The sequence below is a fragment of the Thamnophis sirtalis genome, unplaced genomic scaffold (assembly GCF_051295495.1).
Source record: "Thamnophis sirtalis isolate CommonGarterSnake01/CBP01778 unplaced genomic scaffold, rThaSir2_p1.2 scaffold_14, whole genome shotgun sequence".
In the NCBI taxonomy this organism is placed as follows: Eukaryota; Metazoa; Chordata; class Lepidosauria; order Squamata; family Natricidae; genus Thamnophis; species Thamnophis sirtalis.
Window position 1 is genome coordinate 37,714,778 of NW_028261394.1, and position 23,102 is coordinate 37,737,879.

Consider the following 23,102-nt stretch of genomic DNA (forward strand, 5'->3'; position numbering starts at 1 on the left):
CCTTTTCAACCCAAAAAAGAGGGTGAAAATCTGAGTGCATCTTATACACTTAATACAGCATTTTTGGTCTCCAAAAACCCTGCCCCCACGCATCCCGTTTTTCATAAAAATGTACATGCAGAGGGTTTGGGAGGCTTGCAAAGTGTTTCTCAACTGCCACCCATCCTTGATATTGCTAAAATAGTGAGCATCCACAGTGCATCTCTTACATCTTCTAAAGATGAGCAGGTGCAAATTAAAAGAAGGGACCATTCTCTTAGCCTAGTTAAATGCTCAGACAACCTTGCCATAAAGCCTGTGAAAATAACATTGCAGTTTTTTTAAATCAGTATTAGACCAAATAAGCTTGTGTGTGTGGTGTGTGTGTGTGTGTGTGTACACCAACCTGCCTTCCATTGAGGATCTGTATACTACACAAGTCAAAAAGAGGACTGTGAAAATATTTACAGACCCCTCACATCCTGGACATAAATTGTTTCAACTCCTCCCCTCAAAACGACGCTATAGAGCACTGCACACCAGAACAACTAGACACAAGGACTGTTTTTCCCCGAATGCCATCACTCTGCTTAACAACTAATTTCCACAACACTGTCAAATAATTTACTAAGACTGTATTACTATTATTCTTTTCTTCCTTACTAGTATCTATCTCTTCCAACTTATTACTGGAATCATGTTGCTTGCATCTTTCAATTTATTGGCTGTTGGCTGGGGAGGACAAAATGAGTGAAAAGTGAAAATGGGCCCATTTTTCACAAAAACAGGGGTGTTTTTGCCCTCCCAGGCCCCCCAGGAGCACTCTGCGGGCCTTCCAAACTCTCTACATTTTTTGCAAAAAATGGGGCTGTTTTCACAAAAAACAAGCCCATTTTTTTGCCCTCCCCAGCCCCCAGGAGCACTTTGCCGGCCTCTCAAACTATCTGCATAAATTTACCTCTTCAAAATCTTGGTGTGTCTTATACTGCGGTGCGCCTTATAGCCCGAAAAATACGGTAATCCATGCTTTCTCCTCTGGTTGCTTTGGTAACAAATCTATCCTACCTCTGTCAAGGTCATCCTCCTTACTTTTTTTACAGCGAGACAAGCATTGTATCTATCCTCTATCCATCTTGGCACAATTATAACTGAAAGAGGGGAAGAGAGAAAGGCTGTGAAGAATCTTTCTCTCCAGCTGTCTCTAAGTTATTCTTTGCAAAGGCAGACATGCTGTAAAGAAAGAAACAAAGGAGAAGTGGGGGGTGTCGGCAGAGGGCGGGGAGTCCTACTGTGGCACGCGCACCAGGGAGCTAGCAAGGTGACGTGCCCCGTAGTGTCACTGCACCTAGGACGTGGATAATGGGACCTGCGCCATTTGCCTGGCGGTGGTGCGCCCGAGCTCAGGGCGGGGACTCCTACTGTGGCACGCGCACCAGGGAGCTAGCAAGGTGATGTGCCCCATGGTGTCACTGCACCTAGGACGTGGATAATGGGACCTGTGCCATTTGCCTGGCGGTGGTGCGTCTGCCTGCGAATACGACCCTTCAGCACACCAACAAAGACTCGTCGTCACTGGGGGTCCTTTCAGAGGTGCGGAGCGGGGAGGCGGCTATTGGCACTTCCATGGAATGGCAACGAGGAGGGTGAATGCCAAAAGGTTCTTCATGACAGGAGTGTGGGTCTCCATTGGGCTGGCGTTCCCCCCGAAGAGGGAGGGCTCCGTGGCTTTCCGGGTACCCGGACTCCCAGTTTTTTAAGGGCACTGAATGACGCAGCTCTTCCCTCAGCAGCTGAGAATGTCTGCCGTCTCCAGCTGTCCTGCCATGTGACACCCGTCCCCATTGGTGAATTTCTGTCACTCTTTCCAGCAGAGGGTCCCTAAATGTCCTTCCTGAATCTGCTTTAGCAGCTTGTGCTAGTCTGCCCTCAGGGGCATCTTCGGCCATGCAGCTGTGCTGGCCCTCAGCATCTGGCAGAGCAGCTGGGCAAGGGCTAGGCACACTCTCGGTGGACGGGACTTCTGCTGCTTCTGCCTCCAAGGCTGAGGAGCTGTTGCCAGGTTCGGAAACCCCTCCAGGTGGGCCGCAACCCTCTTCGGGAGAGGCCGGGAGGCTCTCCGCTGGGGCCCCATCTGTGCAGTTCAGGATCCCGTCCCCCAGGACCGTCTGGGAGGTGCGGGCGGTGTGCAAGAGGGGAACCTGGCCTCTCGCTCGCGGCCTGTGAAAGAATCTGTTCCAGAGTCTACCCAAACGTTGGCGGGAAGAGCCACGCCTCGAGGAATGGCGCCTCATTTGCCGCCTCATGGCCGTTCGGATGTTCTGCAGCACGGAAGCCTGCAAAGATTTTAAAAAAGAAAAAAAAATCAAATATTTTCCTTAGGGAGTTTTGTCAAAACTCTAATTTTGATTCACCACAAAACCACTAAGCCCTTATCCGCGCCGACATACGTGTGGAGAGCAAATCCGCGCTGTTCGAAGCGCTAAGGAAAAATGTGATCCTACCGCGATGACATGATCGCGGAGGGCAAATCCGCGCCTTCCGAAGCACTCAGCACCCTAACCCTAACCCTAAACCTAACCTAACCCTAAAGCAAACCCCTAAACCTAATCCTAACCCTTACCTTAATTTAAATCGGCTTTCTGCCACCGCGCTGTTTTAAAGCGCCCTTCTGTCACCGCACTGTTGTCGCGGCGGTGATGACGCGCGGTGATGACGTCGCAGCTTTAGTGACGCAGTTTTATCACCGCTATTTTGACGAGCACGGTTTTGTTGTGCCACGCCAGAGACAAGTAAGACCACACCTGGAGTACCGCAACCAGTTTTGGTCACAGTACTACTTAAAAGATGTTGAGAATTTGGAAAAAGTTCAGAGAAGAGCAACTAAGATCATCAAAGGCTTGGAGACTAAAACATATGAGGAAGCACTGCAGATTTTGGGTCTTGCAAATCTATAGAAAAGTGCTGGGAGTGACATGATAGCAGTATTCCAGTATTAGTGAGGCTGCCACAAAAGAGAGGAGGCTCAAATTATTCTCCAAAGCACCGGAGAACAGGACAAGAAATAATGGTTGGAAACTAACCAAAGAGTGAAGCAACCTGGAATTAAGGAGAAACTTCCTAAGGGTAACGACAATTAACCAAGGGAACAGCTTGCCTCCAGAAGTTGTGGGTGCTCCAGAGGTGGGTTCCTACCAGTTCGCACCAGTTCGGTAGAACCGGTTTGTCAAATCTACCGAACCGGTTAGAAGAGGTTCCACCAGTGGACCCGGAAAGCAGGCCACACCTACAGAAGAGGTCCCAAACTCTTTTGAAACCCACCACTGACACATACACACACACACAGACTCACACAGAGAGAAAAAGAGAAAGAAAGGAAGAAATAAATAAATAAAAAAGAAAGAAAAAGTGAGAGAGAGATGAAAGAAAAAAAGGAAAAAGGGACAGAGAGACAAAAGGAAGGAAAGAGAAAGAGAGAGAGAGAAAGAAAACATATGGCCGGCAAGCCACTCCCACCAGGTCACATGGCCGGCAAGCCACTCCCACAAAGGAGGCCACACCCACAGAGTAGGTTCGAAATTTTTTTGAAACCCACCACTAGGGTGCTCCATCAATGGAGGTTTAAAAAAAGCCTGGATAGTCACTTGTTGGGGATGGTATAGGTTCTCCTACTTGAGCAGGGGGCTGGACTAGAAGAACTCCAAGGTCTCTTCCAGCTTTATTCTTATTTTCTTTATTCTATTCTATTCTACTCTGCTCTGCTCTGCTCTGCTCTGCTCTGCTCTGCTCTGCTCTGCTCTGCTCTGCTCTGCTCTGCTCTGCTCTACTCTATTCTTAGAAGACCTTACCTGGGATGCATTATAAACAGGGAAGTCTTCCACGGGTGGAATGAGGCCTTGTGCGATCAGTTGCCCGTAAGAAGGAGGAGCTTCGCGCCTTACGAACTCCGCCTCCAGGCGAGTCATCTGGGTTTCAAATGCCCTGGAAATGGGATCAAAGGAAAAATGAGGGACGGAGGAGAGAAACTGACCAGGTAACATCAAGTGTGGGCAAGTGGCTCGCTTCTTGCTTCTTTCCATCTACAGGAAGTCCTTGATTTACAACCATTTGCTTAGGGCAGTGTTTCTCAACCTTGGCAACTTGAAGATGTCTGGACTTCAACTCCCAGAATTCCCCAGCCAGCGAATGCTGGCTGGGGAATTCTGGGAGTTGAAGTCCAGACATCTTCAAATTGCCAAGGTTGAGAAACACTGGCTTGGGGAGCATTCCAAGTTACTTAAAAAAACACCTGACTTATGACTGGTCCTCACACTTGGGACGGTCATAGCATTCCCAACAGTGACGCAATAAAAAAAATCAGGCAACTGGCAGAAGGCATGCATTTGTAATTCTTGCAGCACCCCAAGGTCACATGATCACACGGCCTGGGTCCAGGTTACTTGAGGGACCTTCTCACCCCACTGGGATTGGCCTTCGCCTCCCCCTAAAAACATTCTGTTGTGGCCTGCCGGCAGCCAGCCCTTCCAGCAGCCAAATCAGAGGAGGAGGAGATGTGGGAGCATCAAGGCAACCTGGGAGCTCTGAGGGGAAGAGGGAATGAAGCTGTCAGAGAAAGAGAGAGAGAGACAGAGGCGGAGTCTGGGCCATCTGTCAGCCCTCAGTTGGAGAGTCAACAGCCCCCAGGTCTGGAGGTGGCTGATGAGGAAGAGGAGAAACAGCTGGGTCCAGTGCCTGAAGCGCAGATGCGCAGAAGGCAGAGGAGAGGGGTTCCACCACAAAACCGCGCTCGACAAAACCGCGTCCGACTAAACCGCGTCGCTGACGTCATCAACAGGGCGACAACAGCACGGAGACAGAAGCACGCTGTAAACCCTAAACCTAAAATTAACCTCTAAACCTAAACCTAACCCCCCTAAACCTAATCCTAAACCTAACCCTTAACCTAACCCTAACCCTTAACCTAACCCTAAACCTAATCCTAACCCTTAACCTAACCCTAAACCTAAACCTAACCCTAACCCTAACCCTTAACCTAACCCTAAACCTAACCCTAACTCTTAACCTAACCCTAAACCTAACCTTAAAGCTAACCCTAAACCTAACCCTTACCTTAAGTTGAATCGGCTTGCTTTCAAAGCGCTATTCAAAGCGCCCTTCTTTCTCTGCGCTGGCTGTTGTCGCCCTATTGATGACGTCAGTGACGCGATTTAATCGGGCGCGGTTTAGTCGAGCGCGGTTTTGACGGGTCACGGAGGAGAGGAGAACAATGGAAATCTATGGGCCGGTCCTTGGGACGGAAGAGCCATCACTGCTAGCAAAGCCCCACCCTTGGGATAAAAGGCAGGGGGCGGAGACGAATAGATGTGGAAGACAACTATTCATCTTCCGTCCACAGGGACTTGTTAGCCTGCTGTGAGAGAGAAACTGTTTCCCGGGGCTGCCGGCGCTCCTAATAAAGTTAACTTCAGAAGGTTTGTCGTGTTTGGGGAGCTGGGTCAGAACACAGTCCCAACAGCGCCCTCTTCTCCTCACCGGTATTCCCTGCTCCTCAGGGAGTACAGCTTGAAGGCACAACCCAAGGCGATCACCAGCAGCAGCCCACAGACCAGGCTCCCGATAAGCGCAGCCGTGATGACCTTCCGGGGCACGATCACCAAACAGTTGTGCTCATCGCTGCCATCTTGGCAATCCTCCTGGCCGTCACAACGCCAGGTCTCAAAAATGCAGAGGTTGGTGCCGCAATGGAAGTTCCCCGGCTGGCACACAAAACAGTTCTTCTCGTCCGACCCGTTGGGGCAGTTCTTCTGGTTGTTACAACGGTCGAGCAAGGAGTAGCACAGCCCGCTATTCCCCTCGCAGGGGTACTCGTTCTTCTGGCAGGCGGGACAATTCTCCTCGTCCTTCCCATTGGCGCAATGCCACCACCCGTCACAGTGCTGCTTATCGGAGTAACACTCCTCCTCGTCCCCGCACGGGTGCTCCCACGGAAGGCAATACCCTTTGACTTGATAGGTCGCGTTGAACCCGTGCCCGGTGCTTTTCGACCAGGCGTAGTACAAGATGGTCATCTGCCCCTTGGCGGACTCCAGGCTGACCGAGTGCTTATTGTTCCGATACGAGAGCGTCTCCATCAGCTTGTCGGCTTTCTCCTCTAAGCCGTCGTACACCTTCACGTAATCCTTGTAGCCCAGCTGCAAACTGAGCTGCAGGAGGACGTGGCGGTTATCTTGCGTGTCCACCTTCCACGTGCAACAGAGGTCGGCCCGATTCCGGTCCAGGCGGAAGAAATCCGGCGAGGCGAACGAGCCGTAGAAATTGCTGAGTTTCTTGCCGCAGGAGAGATCGGGGCAATTTTCCTCATCGGAGCCGTCGCTGCAGTCTTTCACGGCGTTGCATTTCAGCTCGTTCAACAAGCACTTGGTGGAATGGGGAATGTTGCACTGGAAGGTCCCCGAAGGGCAGATGTTGGACTGGGGCTCCGTCGGGGGGAGGCTGCAGTTTTTCTCGTCGGAGTTGTCCCCACATTCGTCCATGGAATTGCACTTCCAAGTGATGGGGATGCATTTGCCATTGAGGCAGCGGAATTCGTCCGATTGGCAGCTGGCTTGGCCAACCTTTCCTGAGAAGTAAGGGAGAAGAGTTAGGAACTTCGGCTGCAAGCATTAGTCATTTATCATTAGTCATTAGACATTTTTTCCCACCTGCCTTTCTTATTTTGTAAGCCCAAAGTCACCCAGGTGGGTTTCATGCCTAAAGCAGAACTAGAGCTCCCAATCTCCTGGTGACTTGGCCCAAAGTCACCCAGTTGTTTTTCATAACTAAGACAGGACAAGAACTCCCAGTTGCCCCGCAATTGGCCCAAAGTCACTTAGCTGGCCTTCATGCCTAAAGTAGAACTAGAACTCCCAGTCTCCCAGATGGCTTTCAATGCCTAAAGCAGGACTAAAATTCCCAGTCTCCTGGTAATCAGCCCAAAGTCACCCAGTTGGCTTTCATGCCAAAAGCAGAACTAGAACTCCCAGTCTCCTGGTAATCGGCCCAAAGTCACCCAGATGACTTTCAATGCCTAAAGCAGAACTAGAACTCCCAGTCTCCTGGTAATTGGCCCAAAGTCACCCAGATGACTTTCAATGTCTAAAGCAGAACTAGAACTCCCAGTCTCCTGGTAATTGGCCCAAAGTCACCCAGATGACTTTCAATGTCTAAAGCAGAACTAGAACTCCCAGTCTCCTGGTAATCGGCCCAAAGTCACCCAGCTGGCTTTAATGCCTAAAGCAGAACTAGAACTCCCAGTCTCCTGGTAATTGGCCCTAAGTCAGCCAGATGGCTTTCATGCCTAAAGCGGAACTAAAACTCCCAGTCTCCTGGTAATTGGCCCTAAGTCAGCCAGATGGCTTTCATGACTAAAGTGGGATTAGAGCTGTAGAGTGTATGAACTGTATGGAGTGTAAGTATGGAGTGATCTCTGGTTGCTATCCTGATATTAAAGATAAAGTTTCACTGAACTCAGTGCTACTCGATAGACCCATCTTGGCAGGTTTCTTGCCAACGAAACAAGTTTATTGTTGCCTTCTTTCATTTTTTTTAAAGCTTCCATAACTAAACCGCAGCCCAATATTGTCTGCTGGTCTCTCCACTAGCAGTATATCCATGTGAAGAGGATCAGACTCACTAAAACAGCAACATAACACAACACTGAAATTCTATCTTGCCAAGCGCAACCTTCCGCTTCCAACTTGCTCCAAGCAAAATATTCTCCCCACGGTTCTATCTCTTAGCCTACCCAACTCTACTCATAAATCACTTGATAGTTTTGTTATACAGAAACATCACCCACAGGAATTGACAAAAGCCACGAGAGACGACAGGAGTATGGCTGGGTTCACACATCACATTAAGCCATGGTCGGTCGATATTGTTTGTTGCACAAAAATGAGTTTATTTAATGAAGCAAGCCATAAATAAACTATTTAAAAATAATTTCTATCTGACTAGTTTTTCTCTTTCTTTTTCTTTTCTAATTACTTGCATAGGGATTATTCGTTATACTATTTATGTTGTTCGCATTTTTTTTTGTCATGGATTTCACCCGTGAGGCTAAGACCAATTTCGTTGTATACATGATGTACAATGACAATAAAGGCTATATTAGTACTACAAGAGCTTTAAATGTAGTCCGCAAACCTTCCTGGCTATCTATGTTCAATGTGCTGAGCCGAAATCAAGACACACGTACATCGCAGTGTGAACTAGGTCACAGTGAAAATTGTGTTGGCGATGGATCCAAGAGATGTGCGTTTATGTCTGGTTTACTCTAAGGTGTGTTAGCTTATTCCAGTTTGTTGTTCTCTCTTCATAGCAATAGCAATAGCAGTTAGACTTATATACCGCTTCATAGGGCTTTCCAGCCCTCTCTAAGCGGTTTACAGAGTCAGCATATCACCCCCACAGTCTGGGTCCTCATTTCACCCACCTCGGAAGGATGGAAGGCTGAGTCAACCTTGAGCCGGTGAGATTAGAACCGCTGAACTGCAGATAACAGTCAGCTGAAGTGGCCTGCAGTACTGCACCCTAACCACTGCGCCACCTCGGCTCCTCATCGGAAAGCCTGCCCAGTATCTTTGCAAGGATGACATGGAATTAATCTCTCTCACAGACATGATGTCCAGAAATGAAATGTAATGAACCAACAGAGCAGATGTTACCTCGAATGTAAGAAAGGCGAAATCCCTGAGCCTGCGCTGAACTTGATGGATCTGAGTGGAAAAAGATCCAGATGTGGTCCCTGGCAGAGATGAACGAAGGAGGGATAAAAGATCCACAGACTTTGTACTCCTCCCCTTTGGAAGAAGGACCCATCATCAACCAGTCTATGGAACATTTGGGAGAGTCCTCCACATCAAAGTTCTTAAAACTATCAAGACAAAAAGATGGAGAAAAAAAGAAGACATACAAATGAAGGAAAAGCAACATCAGAGATTGGTGACCTTTGGAAGGGATGGCACTTGGCCTCCTAACCTTCTCAAGAACTTCAGAGATGTGTGTTTTTTCACTTCTTTAAGTACAACCAATTGCATGAACACAACCACCTAACTACCAACTACCTACTCCCTCTCTCCCTATCTGTCTACAGTATTTCTCTGCCTCTCTCTCTTTCTTTCTATCCCTCTACCTACCAACCTACCTACTCTCTCTCTCTCCCTACCTATCTACTGTATTTCTCTCTCTCTCTTTCTCTTTCTCTCTCTCTATCCCTCTACCTACCTACCTACCTACCTACCTACACTCTCTCTTCCTCCCTACCTACTGTATTTCTCTATCTCTCTATCTCTCTCTATTTCTCTATCTACCTACCTACTTTTTTTTAAATTTGCCTCTTTAAAACCTTGGTGCGTCTTATACTCCAAAAATACAGTAGATGATAGATAGATAGATAGATAGATAGATAGATAGATAGATAGATAGATAGATAGATGATAGATAGATAGATAGATAGATAGATAGATGATAGATAGATAGATAGATAGATAGATAGATAGATAGATAGATAGATAGATAGATACTGTAGATAGATAGATAGATAGATAGATAGATAGATAGATAGATAGATAGATAGATAGATAGATAGATAGATAGATAGATAGATGATAGATAGATAGATAGATAGATAGATAGATAGATAGATAGATAGACAGACAGACAGACAGATTGATAGAGAGAGAAAGAGAGAGAGAGAGAGAAAGATAGAAAAATAGAAAGATAGATATATAGATAGATAGAAAGAAAGAAAGAAAGAAAGAAAGAAAGAAAGAAAGAAAGAAAGAAAGAAAGAAAGAAATCATACAACGCACCTAATAGTGATGACATCGCCGCGATCTCCTTGGATGTACCAGCTGCAGTTCATAGCCGGGAGATAGTTGAGTGGCCAGGAAGGACTATATATGACCCCTCGCCGTTCCATGTGCTGCTCTGGTTTTCCACTGCAAGCAGCTGTGGGAGGTAGCATCAGAAACAGACGGTTAAAACCACAGCATTTGCCCATTTGGGGAAGAAACACCATGGGGTTGGTCTTTGCCTTATCAATTCCTGTTCCTTCTACTTTACTAAACTTTTTGCTCGCCTGGCTGAAATGTGCTGGGACAGGATTTTTTCCTAGGACACAATCAATACCCTAAATAGGTCTGCCAAAAGGAAAGGATTTTTTTTTTTTTTTTTTGCACAAGGCGAGCCAAAGAAATGAACATGACGTGCAAAAACATCGGTTAAGAAGTTTCCTCATCGTCAGGCAGAATTTAGAAGCAAAGCTAAGTGCCATTAAAAAAGAGAGAGAGAGAGAGATCAGCTGATCCTAAGAGGCAATTGATTTTTTTCACTTTCCTCCTAAACCGACAGACGTTTTACTTTCCAAAGTAAGTTTTGGAAGCAGGGGAAGTTTTACATCTATCGCCCCGGTGTTGTTTCTGAACCCCAGGCAGGATAAGAAGATGCGATTGACCATATGATGAGTGAAATGTTAAGGAAGTCATCAGAGGTGGCTTTCACATACTTTTACCACTGGTTCACCGCACACCGAAATTGTGAGCGCGCTCCAGTGGTGGGTTTCAAAAATTGTTCGAACCTACTCTGTGGGTGTGGCCTCCTTTGTGGGAGTGGCTTGCTGCCCATGTGACCGGATGAGAGTGGCTTGCCACCCATGTGACCGGATATGAAGATGCCGACGACACTTGTCAGAACCACCTTAAATTACCTCACACACAGCACTGGCATGCATAAGAATATGATGTAAACTTGTTTTTTTAAAGGCATCTTTGGTTTGCGTTAAAACAACTTCAACACACGCAATGTTCTGATTGCACCACAAACGCAGTAGTCATCCTTACCTTTCACAGAGGCACTGAGTTTTATAAATATGAGCAGGATAGTGTAGAATAATCATATCCAAGGACCAGTGGTGGGTTTCCAAAAATTTCGGAACCTCTTCTGTAGGTGTGGCCTGCTTTCCGGGTCCACTGGTGGAACCTCTTCTAACCGGTTCCGTAGATTTGACGAACCGGTTCTACCGAATAGGTGCGAACTGGTAGGAACCCACCTCTGGCGCGCTCGCTTGAATGCGGCTTAGAAAACGTGACTAAATAGGACGGCATAGCGCCGAGGCGGGTGGGCAGGTCGCCACTACCAATTCTCCTGAACCAGTCCAAACTGGCTGAATACCACCATTGGAAGTCATTCAGGGAACATATCAGCATTATCTTTTGATTCATGCTTTTTATGCAATACCTTTTCACTTATTTGGAAAGGGCCCATCTTTTTCTTAACATGATACTTATCCGGGCTTACGAGTCACACCAGGAAGACTATGAAACATAAATGATAATTAAAGGGAAATTTATCTTACCTAAGGAAGGGACCGCACTCTCGATTTTCCCAGTCAGGAAGAGATTCACTGTTTTGAAAATCCCAAAAACATGAATTAAGACATTAGGAAGGTGGCACTTACCGTAAGATATTAATCAAAAACATACACCTCTATCAGATGTGTTTTGAAAAGATTGCTACAAGCCAGCTTGGGCTTAACTTTTTGTGGAAGTAAAAGCATGATGAGTAAAAGAATGTGGGAACATATCAGCAACATTTTGTGAAGTGGGAAGTCTGTTGGGGAAACAAATTAGGATTTTGGCTGGCTGAAGAATTCTGGGAGTTGAAGTCCACAAGACTTAAAGTTGCCAAGTTTGGACAGCCCTGATCTATACCAAGGAGGTGTTAATGAGGATGAAGTATGATTTGCTTAATTGTGATCTGTAAAATACAGTTGGCTCCCTCGTTATACCAGTATTTTCCAATCCTGACACAGACGAATGCCAACCCGTCTTAAATCTAAGCTTTACAAGGCAACCATCCTCCCTGTCGAACTGTATGGTACTGAATGGTGGGCAGCAACAACAGAGAGTGAGAGTTCTTCTCCATGCCATGGGAATGCAAATGCGCCATTGGATACCGAGCATCTCCCTTGTTGACCACATCACAAATGGCACCATTGGGCAGCATTTTGCGATGGCCCCAATTACAGAGAAGATGAGAGAAGGCCAGCTCTGCTGATATGGATATGTCCTGAGAGCAGCACCTTCCACCGTGGCCAAGACTGCATGCCAACTAGAAGGCAATGCCAACGACCTTGTGGGCACCCAAAACAGAGAAGGCGAGACACCATCAACAAAGACATGCAAACTGCGGGCCTGAGCCCTGGAGATGCAGCTGACTATGCAAAGTGGCGTTCAATGATTTGAAAAGCGGACCCTGAAGGTAACAGTATTTTTTTTTTAACTTGGCAACTTTAAGATGGGTGGATGTACTCTCCCACCACGGAGGTGCCTGCCTGCTGCATCTCCGTCCCCTCTGCAAACATTTGTGGATTTTAAACCCTGCTTTTCTGATTTCCCCCAACCTTTTAAGACATTTCCCAGCATCTCCCAGGTTTGATCGTCACCAAGCGCCTTCTGGTCCTTTCCTGCTAAGACTTTAGCTCATTGGTGGCACAGCGGTCATTGTAATTCAGTGTGCAAACCGAGATTTCGGCATGTTCTGCAAACCGGTCTAATGCAACTTATTCAAAAAAATACCGTATTTTTTGGAGTAGGACACGCCTTCCCCCCCCCCCCAAAAAGAGGGTAAAAATCTGGGTGTGTCTTATACACTGAAGACAGCATTTTTGGCCTACTGAAACACACACCCCTTTGCAAAATTAGACGTGCAGAGCAGGGGTGGGATACGACCGGTACGCCCCAGTGCCTGCTGGAAGCACCATACTGTTCCATTACGGTTCTCCGCCCAATTGCGCTCCTTACCTGTATTTAAGCTGTTTGGGGCTTCCGCACGGCCCAAAGTCACCCAGATGGCTTTCAATGCCTAAAGCAGAACTAAAATTCCCAATCTCCTGGTAATCAGCCCAAAGTCATCCAGTTGGCTTTCATGCCTAAAGCCGAACTAGAACTCCCAGTCTCCTGGTAATTGGCCCAAAGTCACCCAGTTGGCTTTCATGCCTAAAGCAGAACTAGAACTCCCAGTCTCCTGGTAATTGGCCCAAAGTCACCCAGTTGGCTTTCATGCCTAAAGCAGAACTAGAACTCCCAGTCTCCTGGTAATTGGCCCAAAGTCAGCCAGATGGCTTTCATGCCTAAAGCAGAACTAGAACTCCCAGTCTCCTGGTAATCAGCCCAAAGTCACCCAGTTGGCTTTCATGCCTAAAGCAGAACTAGAACTCCCAGTCTCCTGGTAATTGGCCCAAAGTCACCCAGTTGGCTTTCATGCCTAAAGCAGAACTAGAACTCCCAGTCTCCTGGTAATTGGCCCAAAGTCACCCAGTTGTCTTTCATGCCTAAAGCAGAACTAGAACTCCCAGTCTCCTGGTAATTGGCCCAAAGTCACCCAGATGGCTTTCAATGCCTAAAGCAGAACTAGAACTCCCAGTCTCCTGGTAATTGGCCCAAAGTCACCCAGATGGCTTTCAATGCCTAAAGCAGAACTAGAACTCCCAGTCTCCTGGTAATCGGCCCAAAGTCACCCAGTTGGCTTTCATGCCTAAAGCAGAACTAGAACTCCCAGTCTCCTGGTAATTGGCCCAAAGTCACCCAGATGGCGTTCAATGCCTAAAGCAGAACTAAAATTCCCAGTCTCCTGGTAATCAGCCCAAAGTCACCCAGTTGGCTTTCATGCCTAAAGCAGAACTAGAACTCCCAGTCTCCTGGTAATTGGCCCAAAGTCACCCAGATGGCTTTCATGCCTAAAGCAGAACTAGAACTCCCAGGCTCCTGGTAATTGGCCCAAAGTCACCCAGATGGCGTTCAATGCCTAAAGCGGAACTAAAATTCCCAGTCTCCTGGTAATTGGCCCAAAGTCACCCAGATAGCTTTCATGCCTAAAGGGGAACTAAAACTCCCAGTCTCCTGGTAATTGGCCCTAAGTCAGCCAGAGCATACGGTGCCTGCGCGATGCCCCGCGAAGCTGGAGCATCACGGGCAGTAAATACGCATGTGCACATGTGTGCATGCGTGCTGCACATGTTCATGTGGTGGACGCCTGGTTGCAACAGGATCCGGAACCCACCACTGGTGCAGAGGATTTGGGAGGCTTGCAAAGTGCTCCTGGGGGCTGGGTAGGGGCAAAAATGAGCAAAAAAACGGGTCGTTTTTGCTTGTTTTTGGCCCCTCCCATCTCCCCACAAGCACTTTACAACCCTCCCAAAGCTTTTGCAAAAAAACGCGGTGTGCAGAGGGTTTGGGAGGCCTGCAGAGCGCAAAGACTTTTCTATTTTTAATTTACCTCTTCGAAACCCCGGTGCGTCTTATACTCCGGTGCGTCTTATAATCCAAAAAATACGGTACCTGCCTATGCAAACCGCAGCTTAGCGGGAGGCCCAGGCAGTATCACAAACACAGCTCCAGGAGATTCAGACTTCAGCTGTCAGGACAAGCCACGATGACAACATGTCCCCATGTTTGTCCTTTGATTTCACTTATTGACTTGATGGGTTCTGACTTCAAAATGACTCTAGGCGGCTCAGGATACATCAGAGAATATAATGACACCCTGACCGGAAACAACCTCCAATCCAGAACAACGAAACAAAGAGAAAGAAGATAGAGAATCTGGAAGTTGGGAGATGTTTTAAGTGCAGAGAAGAGCAGCAAAGATGATTAGGGGCCTGGAGGCTAAAACATAGGAAGAAAGGTTGCAGGAACTGGGTATGTTTAGTCTAGTGCAGTGTTTCTCAACCTTGGCAACTTGAAGATGTCTGGACTTCAACTCCCAGAATTCCCCAGCCAGCGAATGCTGGCTGGGGAATTCTGGGAGTTGAAGTCCGGACATCTTCAAGTTGCCAAGGTTGAGAAACACTGGTCTAGTGCAGTGGTTCCCAAACTTGGCAACTTTAAGACTTGTGGACTTCAACTCCCAGAATTCTCCAGCCAGCTCTGCTGGGAGTTGAAGTCCACAAGTCTTAAAGTTGCCAAGTTTGGGAACTACTGGTCTAGTGAATAGGGACGCCGTGGTTCAGTGGCTAAGACGCTGAGCTTGTCGGACTTCAACTCCCAGAATTCTCCAGCCAGCTCTGCTGGGAGTTGAAGTCCACAAGTCTTAAAGTTGCCAAGTTTGGGAACTACTGGTCTAGTGAATAGGGACGCCGTGGTTCAGTGGCTAAGACGCTGAGCTTGTCGGACTTCAACTCCCAGAATTCTCCAGCCAGCTCTGCTGGGAGTTGAAGTCTACAAGTCTTAAAGTTGCCAAGTTTGGGAACTACTGGTCTAGTGAATAGGGACGCCGTGGTTCAGTGGCTAAGACGCTGAGCTTGTCGACCAGAAAGGTTGGCAGTTCGGCAGTTCGAATCCCTAGCGCCGCATAAAGGAGTGAGCTTCCATTCCTTGTCCCAGCTTCTGCCAACCTAGCAGTTCGAAAGCATGTAAAAATGCAAGTAGAAAAATAGGAACCACCTTTGGTGGGAAGGTAGCAGTGTTCTGTGTGCATTACATGCACCTTCGGCATTTAGTCATGCCAGTCACATGACCACGGAGACGTCTTTGGACAGAGCTGGCTCTTCGGCTTTGAAACGGAGATGAGCATCGCCCCCTAGAGTCGGGAACAAGTAGCAGATATGCGCAAAGGGAACCTTTACCTTTATTCTAGTGAAAAAGGGGTGATATGGTAGCAGTGTTCCAATATTTGAGGGGCTGCCCCAAAGAAGAGGAGGTCAACCTATTTTCCAAATCACCAGAAGACCAGAAACCATGGATGGAAACTAATCAAGGAGAGAAGCAACCTAGAACTACGTAGAAACTTCCTGACTGTGAGAACAATTCACCAGTGGAATGGGTTGCTTTCGGAAGTTGTGAATGCTCCATCACTGGATTTTTTTAAGAAAAGGATATGACAGCCATTTGTCTGTAATAGTATAGGGTCTCCTGATGGAATAGGGGGTTGGACTAGAAGACCTCCAAGGTCCCTTCCAACTCTATTATTCTGTTATTGCTCTGTTGTTATCTCACACCCAGAGGAGGGGGCTAGCCCAAGTAGCCCATGACTTGGGAGAGAAAAAAATCTTTGCAATGACAACAGGCTGGGTGCCTCCAAATCTCAGCAGAAACCTTATTCCCCTGGGCAAAGAAAAAACACTTTCTTCTGTGGGAAGTTATCACCCAGCCCTCTCCCAGAAAAATGAAATATCCTAGGAAATATTGAAAAGGCAGAATATTTCTCTGGATACAAAAAGAAAGAAACATGTTTTAAAAGACAGAATAGCTGCCTGTAGCTTCCTGCCCATCCCCACTGTTAATGGGCCATTAAAAAGGCCAAGCTAGTCCCTTTTACATAATAAAGACTTCTCCACTGCAGCCCCTGGGGGAATGGGAGTAAAGGCATGATAATATTGGCCCTTTACTCAACTGACCACATGGCATCTGAGAACTCAACTAAACCTGGATTCAAAACACTGCCCAGAGAGTTGCCCCTGCGTGGCCCTATGGGAGTCTGACAACCAATCAGAATACATTTCTTACACAGGAACAGGAAACAGAGAGGTGGGACTAAACAGGTTATAAAAAGCCTAGCAAGCCCCTCCTTCAGCCCTTCTCTTCTTCTCCACCAACATTGAAGCATGTGGTCACCTTTTCTGTTCAGGGCTCAAGCCATGTGGCCCTGTCCAACAATAAACCATCTTTCCAAGCAGCCTCCATGTCTCCAGTGTCTTTTTCCCCACTTGGAGCCGAACCCAGAAGGACATTTCTTTCATCACTTCAAACACCCCACTCTTAAGTCCCAAAGGTACTTTTACAAGGGGCAACTGGACTTGCTGATTTTTCTCTGAAGACGCTTCGCTTCACATCCAAGAAGCTTCTTCAGCTCTGAAACTTCTTGGATGAGAAGTGAAACACCTTCAAAGAAAAACCAAAGAAATTCCAGCTGCTTTTTGAAAAAAGCACCTTTGGGGAGGAAGATATATGTCGACATTAGATATGTATGTTGAAAAGGAATGATAAATACCATCAGCATAAAATGGAGCTTGCTCAGAAGCTGAAATACACCAAGTAGATGAGATGAAGAGTGTGAAGTAGAGGAGAGAGGTAAGGGAAGAAGAAAGGGATAGGAGAGGGGAGGGGGGAAGAGGAGGAGAGAAAGGAGGAGTGGAAAGGGGAGAGAGGAGAAGGAGAGAGGAAGGGGAAGGGGAAGTAGAGAAGAGAAGGATGACAGAGGGAAGAAAGGAGGTAGGGAGGGGGAGGAGAGAGGGAGAAGAAAGTGATGGATAAGGTACAAATATGGTGTATGGAGAACAGAAGAGCCAATAATTGTTTTTGGGAGTTGATGGTAAGATGAATTGATGTAAACATTTAATAATACAAATATGATGTTGGCTATGTAATAGTATACATGTGATTTATCGTGACCCGTCAAAACCGCGTTCCACAAAAGCGCGGTCGACGAAATCGCGTATGTGACGTCATCACAACGCGACGAAAAAGATCGAAAAATTGAAATAAAAATTAAATTACAGCAAGCCGATTCACATAAAGGTAAGGGTTAGGTTAAGGGTTAGGGTTAGGTTAAAGGTTAGGGTTAGGTTTAGAGCGTTAGCGTTACGTTTAGCGTTAGGTTAAGGGTTAGCGTTAGGTTTTTCGTTAGGTTAAGGGTTAGGTTTAGGGTTAGGTTAAGGGTTAGGTTTAGGTTTAGGGTTAGGGTTAGGGTTAGGTTTGGGGGGGTTAGGGTAAGGTTTTCGCTTTATTTTTACATTTTTCAATCTTTTTCGTCGCGCTGTGATGACGTCACATACGTGCTTTCGTCGACCGCGATTTTGTCGTCCGCGGTTTTGTGGTGGAACCGTGATTTATATGTTATGAAAATGGAAAAATAAAAAGCTTTTTTAAAAAAAGGAAAAAAAAGGTCATCTTAAGTGCAGATGATCTCAATGTGCCCCACTCTGGACTCCCGTGACCTCCGCAGGCTGTTTAACCAGGTCTTCCTGAAGAAGCTACAACTAGCTTGCTCCACTGACTAGGCCAACAGAAGCCCAACAGACCCCCTGTAAGCTCTGGGGAATGTTTGATGTGACCTGAAAGGACCTTAAAAATTCATCCATGGTGTGATTGCCTAGAGCAGAGGCACCTTTCATTAAAACTACATCACAGTATTCCCAAAGAGTCTTGCTTTTTATGTTATTTCTATTTATAGAATAGCATTCCTTTTGATGGCAGGGAGGAGAAAATAAACCTGGGGAGGGGACGAGGGGGAGGCAGCTGCTTACATCCCTGTTTTTTTTCCACCCTATGTTTATCCACCAATGCAATATCTATAAATGCAGATATTTACACATCCTCGCCTGATCTCACATTCAATTCCCTCCAGCTCCAAGCTCCTGGCTTCAAACTATAGCCAGTATCAATGACTTCCATTGGGAACTTATGCTAGATCAGTGGTTTTCAAAGTATGAACTGGCATTGGGTGCAAAGAATGAGATCCACACACAGGTAAGCTGCTTTAATTGCTCACACCCATACACAAGAATCTAGTCAACCAATGGGCAGCACTTAAGGGTCAAAGGCATTCAAGAGGGTGGGACTTTTATTGTTTGTGAGAGCTTGGGAACATTAAGACTTGTGGACTTCAACTCCTAGAATTCCCCAGGCTGGGGAATTCTGGGAGTTGAAGTCCACAAGTCTTAAAGTTCCTAAGTTTGGAAACCCCTGCTCTAGGCTGATTACTCACTTGACTCCGCCCTCCAGGCTCAGCTTCTCCTTCTACTACAGGTTAGGTCTCCTCCGGATTCCATCCGCCAGCCAATGTCGGCTGGCGGCCCCCCGGGGGAGAGCCTTCTCTGTTGCAGCTCCAGCCCTCTGGAATGATCTCCCTGTCGAGATCCGGACCCTTACGACCCTCCCGGCTTTCCGCAAAACCACCAAGTCCTGGCTGCTCCAGCAGGCTGGGGGGCCTGTGAAACATCCAGCCCTGCGGAAATTGTGAATGTTGTGGTTTTGTTTTTAAAGTGTTGTCTTTGTCTAGTCTTCCCCCTTCCCTTGTCTATTGTGAGCCACCCGGAGTCCTTCGGGAGTGGGCGGCATACAAGACAAATAAATACAAATACAAATACAATACTACAATTATGTGGGGATCACATCAACAAATCAACAAATATTTTTAAATGTCTCCCTTTTAATTTCTAATACGGCAAATGCTGATAGATACAATCCCCATCCACCAAAGTCCTTTGTGGCCCTCAAGTTATTTTTAAGGGTCCTGAAACCAAAATATTTGTGGACCCCTGCCCTATACTAAGCATAAATGGCAAGGCTTATTTCTAATCTTTTTTTTAAAGTTTTCCATTTGTCTTCCCACAAGGTAATCCACACTGATGATCTTACCTAGTTTGGTAATGAAATGTCTGAAAGAAAACCACTAAGACAGCGTCAAGAACCTGATTATCAACACTGTATTTGGGAGGGGCTCACCCACAGAGAAACTTATAAAGCAGTCTATCAAATTAACTCTTCTTACTCACACTTACCAAGACAGAAATCTGTTGATTTCATCCACATTGATGCATCATCATCTTAGAGGAATTGTTTAGTTTAAAAAAAAAGCCTTCTCTTTACAACTAGTGCGTCCTTGATCACTAATACGCAGTAAATCAAAATCTGAGTCTGCTAACGCTATGCAGACTCTCTCTCTATTTCTCTCTATAATGTCTCTCTACCAAATCTCCTGGAAAAAACGAAGAAGTGCTGCTGCAATTGGCAGGAGAGGGGACAGGAAGTGGAGCACACAGGAAACAATGCAAAGAATGAAACAACAAATATAGTAAAGGACATCATATCCTGATATTTCTCAACTGCCACCCATCCTTGATATTGCTAAAATAGTGAGCATCCACAGTGCATCTCTTACGCCTTCTAAAGATGAGCAGGTACAAATTAAAAGAAGGGACCATTCTCTTAGCCTAGTTAAATGCTCAGACAACCTTGCCATAAAGCCTGTAAAAATAACATTGCAGTATTTTTAAATCAGTATTAGACCAAATAAGCTTGTGTGTGTGTGTGTGTGTGTGTGTGTGTGTGTGTGTGTGTGTGTGTATACCAACCTGCCTTCCATTGAGGATCTGTATACTACAAAAGTCAAAAAGAGGGCTGTGAAAATATTTACAGACCTCTCACATCCTGGACATAAATTGTTTCAACTCCTACCCTCAAAACAACGCTATAGGGCACTGCACACCAGAACAACTAGACACAAGGACTGTTTTTCCCCCGAATGCCATCACTCTGCTTAACAACTAATTTCCACAACACTGTCAAATAATTTACTAAGACTGTATTACTATTATTCTTTTCTTCCTTACTAGTATCTATCTCTTCCAACTTATTACTGGAATCATGTTGCTTGCATCTTTCAATTTATATTGTTTTTATTTGTTTCCTAATACGATTTGATAGTTGATTTGTAACCTTGACTATCATTGTGTTGTATCTTCTTTTTTCTTGATGAATGTATTTTATTCTCTTTATGTACACTGAGAGCTTATGCACCAAAGACAAATTCCTCGTGTGTCCAATCACACTTAGCCAATAAAGAATTCTATTCTATTCTATTCTATTCTATTCTAGTCTAGTCTAGTCTAGTCTTCTATTCCGTTCCACTCCATTCCATTATCTATTCTATTCTACTATTCTATTCTTCTATTCCGTTCCATTCCATTATCTATTCTATTCTACTATTCTATTCTTCTATTCCGTTCCATTCCATTATCTATTCTATTCTACTATTCTATTCTTCTATTCCGTTCCATTCCATTATCTATTCTACTCTATCCTATTCTATTTATAATAAATATACCTGGATAGCGAAATGAGTTCCTTATTATGAGTTCCAGAATTTTTTAATTGAGCAGAGTCATTAAAGTGATGCCAAAAGAACAGGTTTCCGTGAAGAGTCATAATTATAAGGGCCGGAAACTTATTGCTTATGTTCTGGCTTATGCCGTGAAATTTTGCAGACTATTTGACTTCCTGGCCCAGGAAATCATTAAATTAGATTCCTTTTCTATCTTGCGACAGTGTCACAACTCAATGTTTGCCTTACAGTCCAGATTGATACAGCTGTTCAGACATAAGCCGGGGTGAACTAAATGGGCTTCTCAGGTAAGCTTATAAGACTATAAGACTTTATAGTTGCATTATTATCTCATAATGGCTTTATAAGTGCATTTCCTGCCTTTGAGCTAACTAAAAATCTATTCTGAAATGTGGTTCTTCGTTTGTTTGGTGTTTTTTTTTTTTAAAAAAAGATTGCTTTCTCTATGCATTATTCATATCTGGAAATTTTCAATGGATTACATTCATAAAAGTTTTTTTAATGTCCAGGACGCAGCGATAGAATTTCTATGATGTCATCAGCAACAAATCAAGCCATGCAAACTGCCCAAACTTGTTGCAAAATGGAATTGTGGCTTGTCTACCAACTTAGCCAAAGCTGCTCCAGAGAGAGAGAAGGAAACCACCCCTCCACCTCACCTTAAAAACCACAGGTCCCACTCCGACTGCGGCACCACGCAACCCCCTGGTGTGGCAGCTGGAATCACACACACACTCGGGCGCTCGTGCCTTCTTCCCACCCGGCAAACAAAGCTGATGTCACTTCATCCCGCAGTGCCCTTGCACGAGGAAAAACACGCATGCCTGCTGAAGCTGCAGTCATGCACAAAACACCGCTCTCCTACTCGGGACCTGCCAGCTGTGCAAAATCTTGTCCAGGTTAACCTGCACAAAAGCGCTTTTTTTTGTTTCTTTCTTTCCAAGCTGCGCCTTCAGTTTACTGGATCCTGGTGTGTGTGTGTGTGTGTGTGTGTGTGTGTGTTGGGGGGTGGGAGGAGAGGGGTGGATTGCATGATCTTAGGAGTCCCCTAGGATGTCTTGGACTCCTGGTGTGTGTGTGTGTGTGTGTGTGTGTGTGTGTGTGTTTGTGTGTGTTTGTGTGTGTGTGTGAGAGAGAGAGAGAGAGAGAGTTGGAGGGGGAAGGGGGTGGATTGCATGACCTTAGGAGTCCCCTAGGATGTCTTGGACTCCTGGTGTGTGTGTGTGTGTGTGTGTGTGTGTGTGTGTGTGTGTGTGTGTGTGAGAGAGAGAGAGAGAGAGAGAGAGAGAGAGAGAGAGAGAGAGAGAGAGAGATTTGGATGGGGAAGGGGGTGGATTGCATGACCTTAGGAGTCCCCTAGGATGTCTTGGACTCCTGGTGTGTGTGTGTGTATGTGTGTGAGAGAGAGAGAGAGAGAGAGAGAGAGAGATTTGGAGGGGAAGGGGGTGGATTGCATGACTTTAGGAGTCCCCTAGGATGTCCTGGACTCCTTCGTGTGTGTGTGTGTGTGTGTGTGTGTGTGTGTGTTGTGTTGTGGTTTTGTTGTGTGTGTGTGTGTGTGTGTGTGTGTTGGGAGAGGGGTGGATTGCATGACCTTAGGAGTCCCCTAGGATGTCCTGGACTCCGTATATGTGTTGTGTTGTGTTGTGTGTGTGAGTCTGTGTGTGTGTGTTGGGAGGGGGAGAGAGGTGGATTGCATGACCTTAGGATCATCCGCGGGGCGTCTGCGGCTCTCCCAGCGCAGGGAGCGCTCCCGGTCGCCCAGATCGAGCGGACACGGGTGGGAAAGTGCGCGCAAGGGATCCGGATGATGCCCCCTCGCCCGGCTTCCTCCTCCTGCGGGTCCCACAACCAGATGCCCCCCTACCCCGTACCCAGCCCTGGGGACTGATCTCCGCCTGCCCCACACCTGGGGTATCTCTACCTCCCCTCCCCACTAGGAAGACCCCCTTCCCCAAAGGTCCGCGATCCGAATCCCGCGTGGGATCCGGCTGGCCTCCACTCACCCAAGCAGAGCGCAGCCAGCGGTCCCAGCGCGCCTGGGGGCCGCGGCTCTGCAGACGCCGCTGCTTCCATGGCGGGCCGCTCTCCGCGCTGCGCCTCGGCCGCCGGGCCGGGCGAGGATCACAGCGGCGCGGGCAAGCGGGGAGCATCCCGTCCGGGCTCCATGGCCCTCGCCTCGCTTCGCCCGCTGGCGACGGCTGAATTGGGAGGCCGCCGCCGCCGCCGCGATCGGAGACCCA

General features: G+C 46.7%; 1 protein-coding gene across 2 annotated transcripts; it reads right to left on the reverse strand.

Annotated features, from left to right (window-relative positions):
• Nucleotides 1–834: 834 nt before the first annotated feature.
• LRP3 (LDL receptor related protein 3) lies at nt 835–23,102 on the reverse strand. Of its 2 annotated transcripts, XM_087728776.1 has the most exons (7): nt 22,866–23,102; nt 11,372–11,419; nt 9,828–9,966; nt 8,682–8,890; nt 5,509–6,595; nt 3,825–3,957; nt 835–2,312 (listed from the first exon to the last, which is right to left on the reverse strand). In XM_087728776.1, the coding sequence occupies exons 1-7, from the start codon at nt 22,933–22,935 to the stop codon at nt 1,524–1,526; spliced, it is 2,475 nt and encodes an 824-aa protein (XP_087584902.1). In that variant the 5' UTR covers nt 22,936–23,102; the 3' UTR covers nt 835–1,523. The 2 variants fall into 2 exon arrangements, with proteins under 2 accessions (XP_087584902.1, XP_087584903.1); XM_087728777.1 differs by lacking the exons at nt 8,682–8,890; nt 22,866–23,102 and having other exon boundaries at nt 11,372–11,414.

Excerpts from the sequence above, each read along its gene's own strand:
- LRP3 (XM_087728776.1), bottom strand. The coding sequence starts at position 22,935 with ATGGAAGCAGCGGCGTCTGCAGAGCCGCGGCCCCCAGGCGCGCTGGGA. Across the intron at positions 11,420-22,865 it reads GCTGGCTGCGCTCTGCTTGG|TGAATCTCTTCCTGACTGGG; the intron begins GTGAGTGGAGGC and ends TTTTCAAAACAG. Across the intron at positions 8,891-9,827 it reads GGCGATGTCATCACTATTAG|TTTTAAGAACTTTGATGTGG; the intron begins GTGCGTTGTATG and ends TTGTCTTGATAG.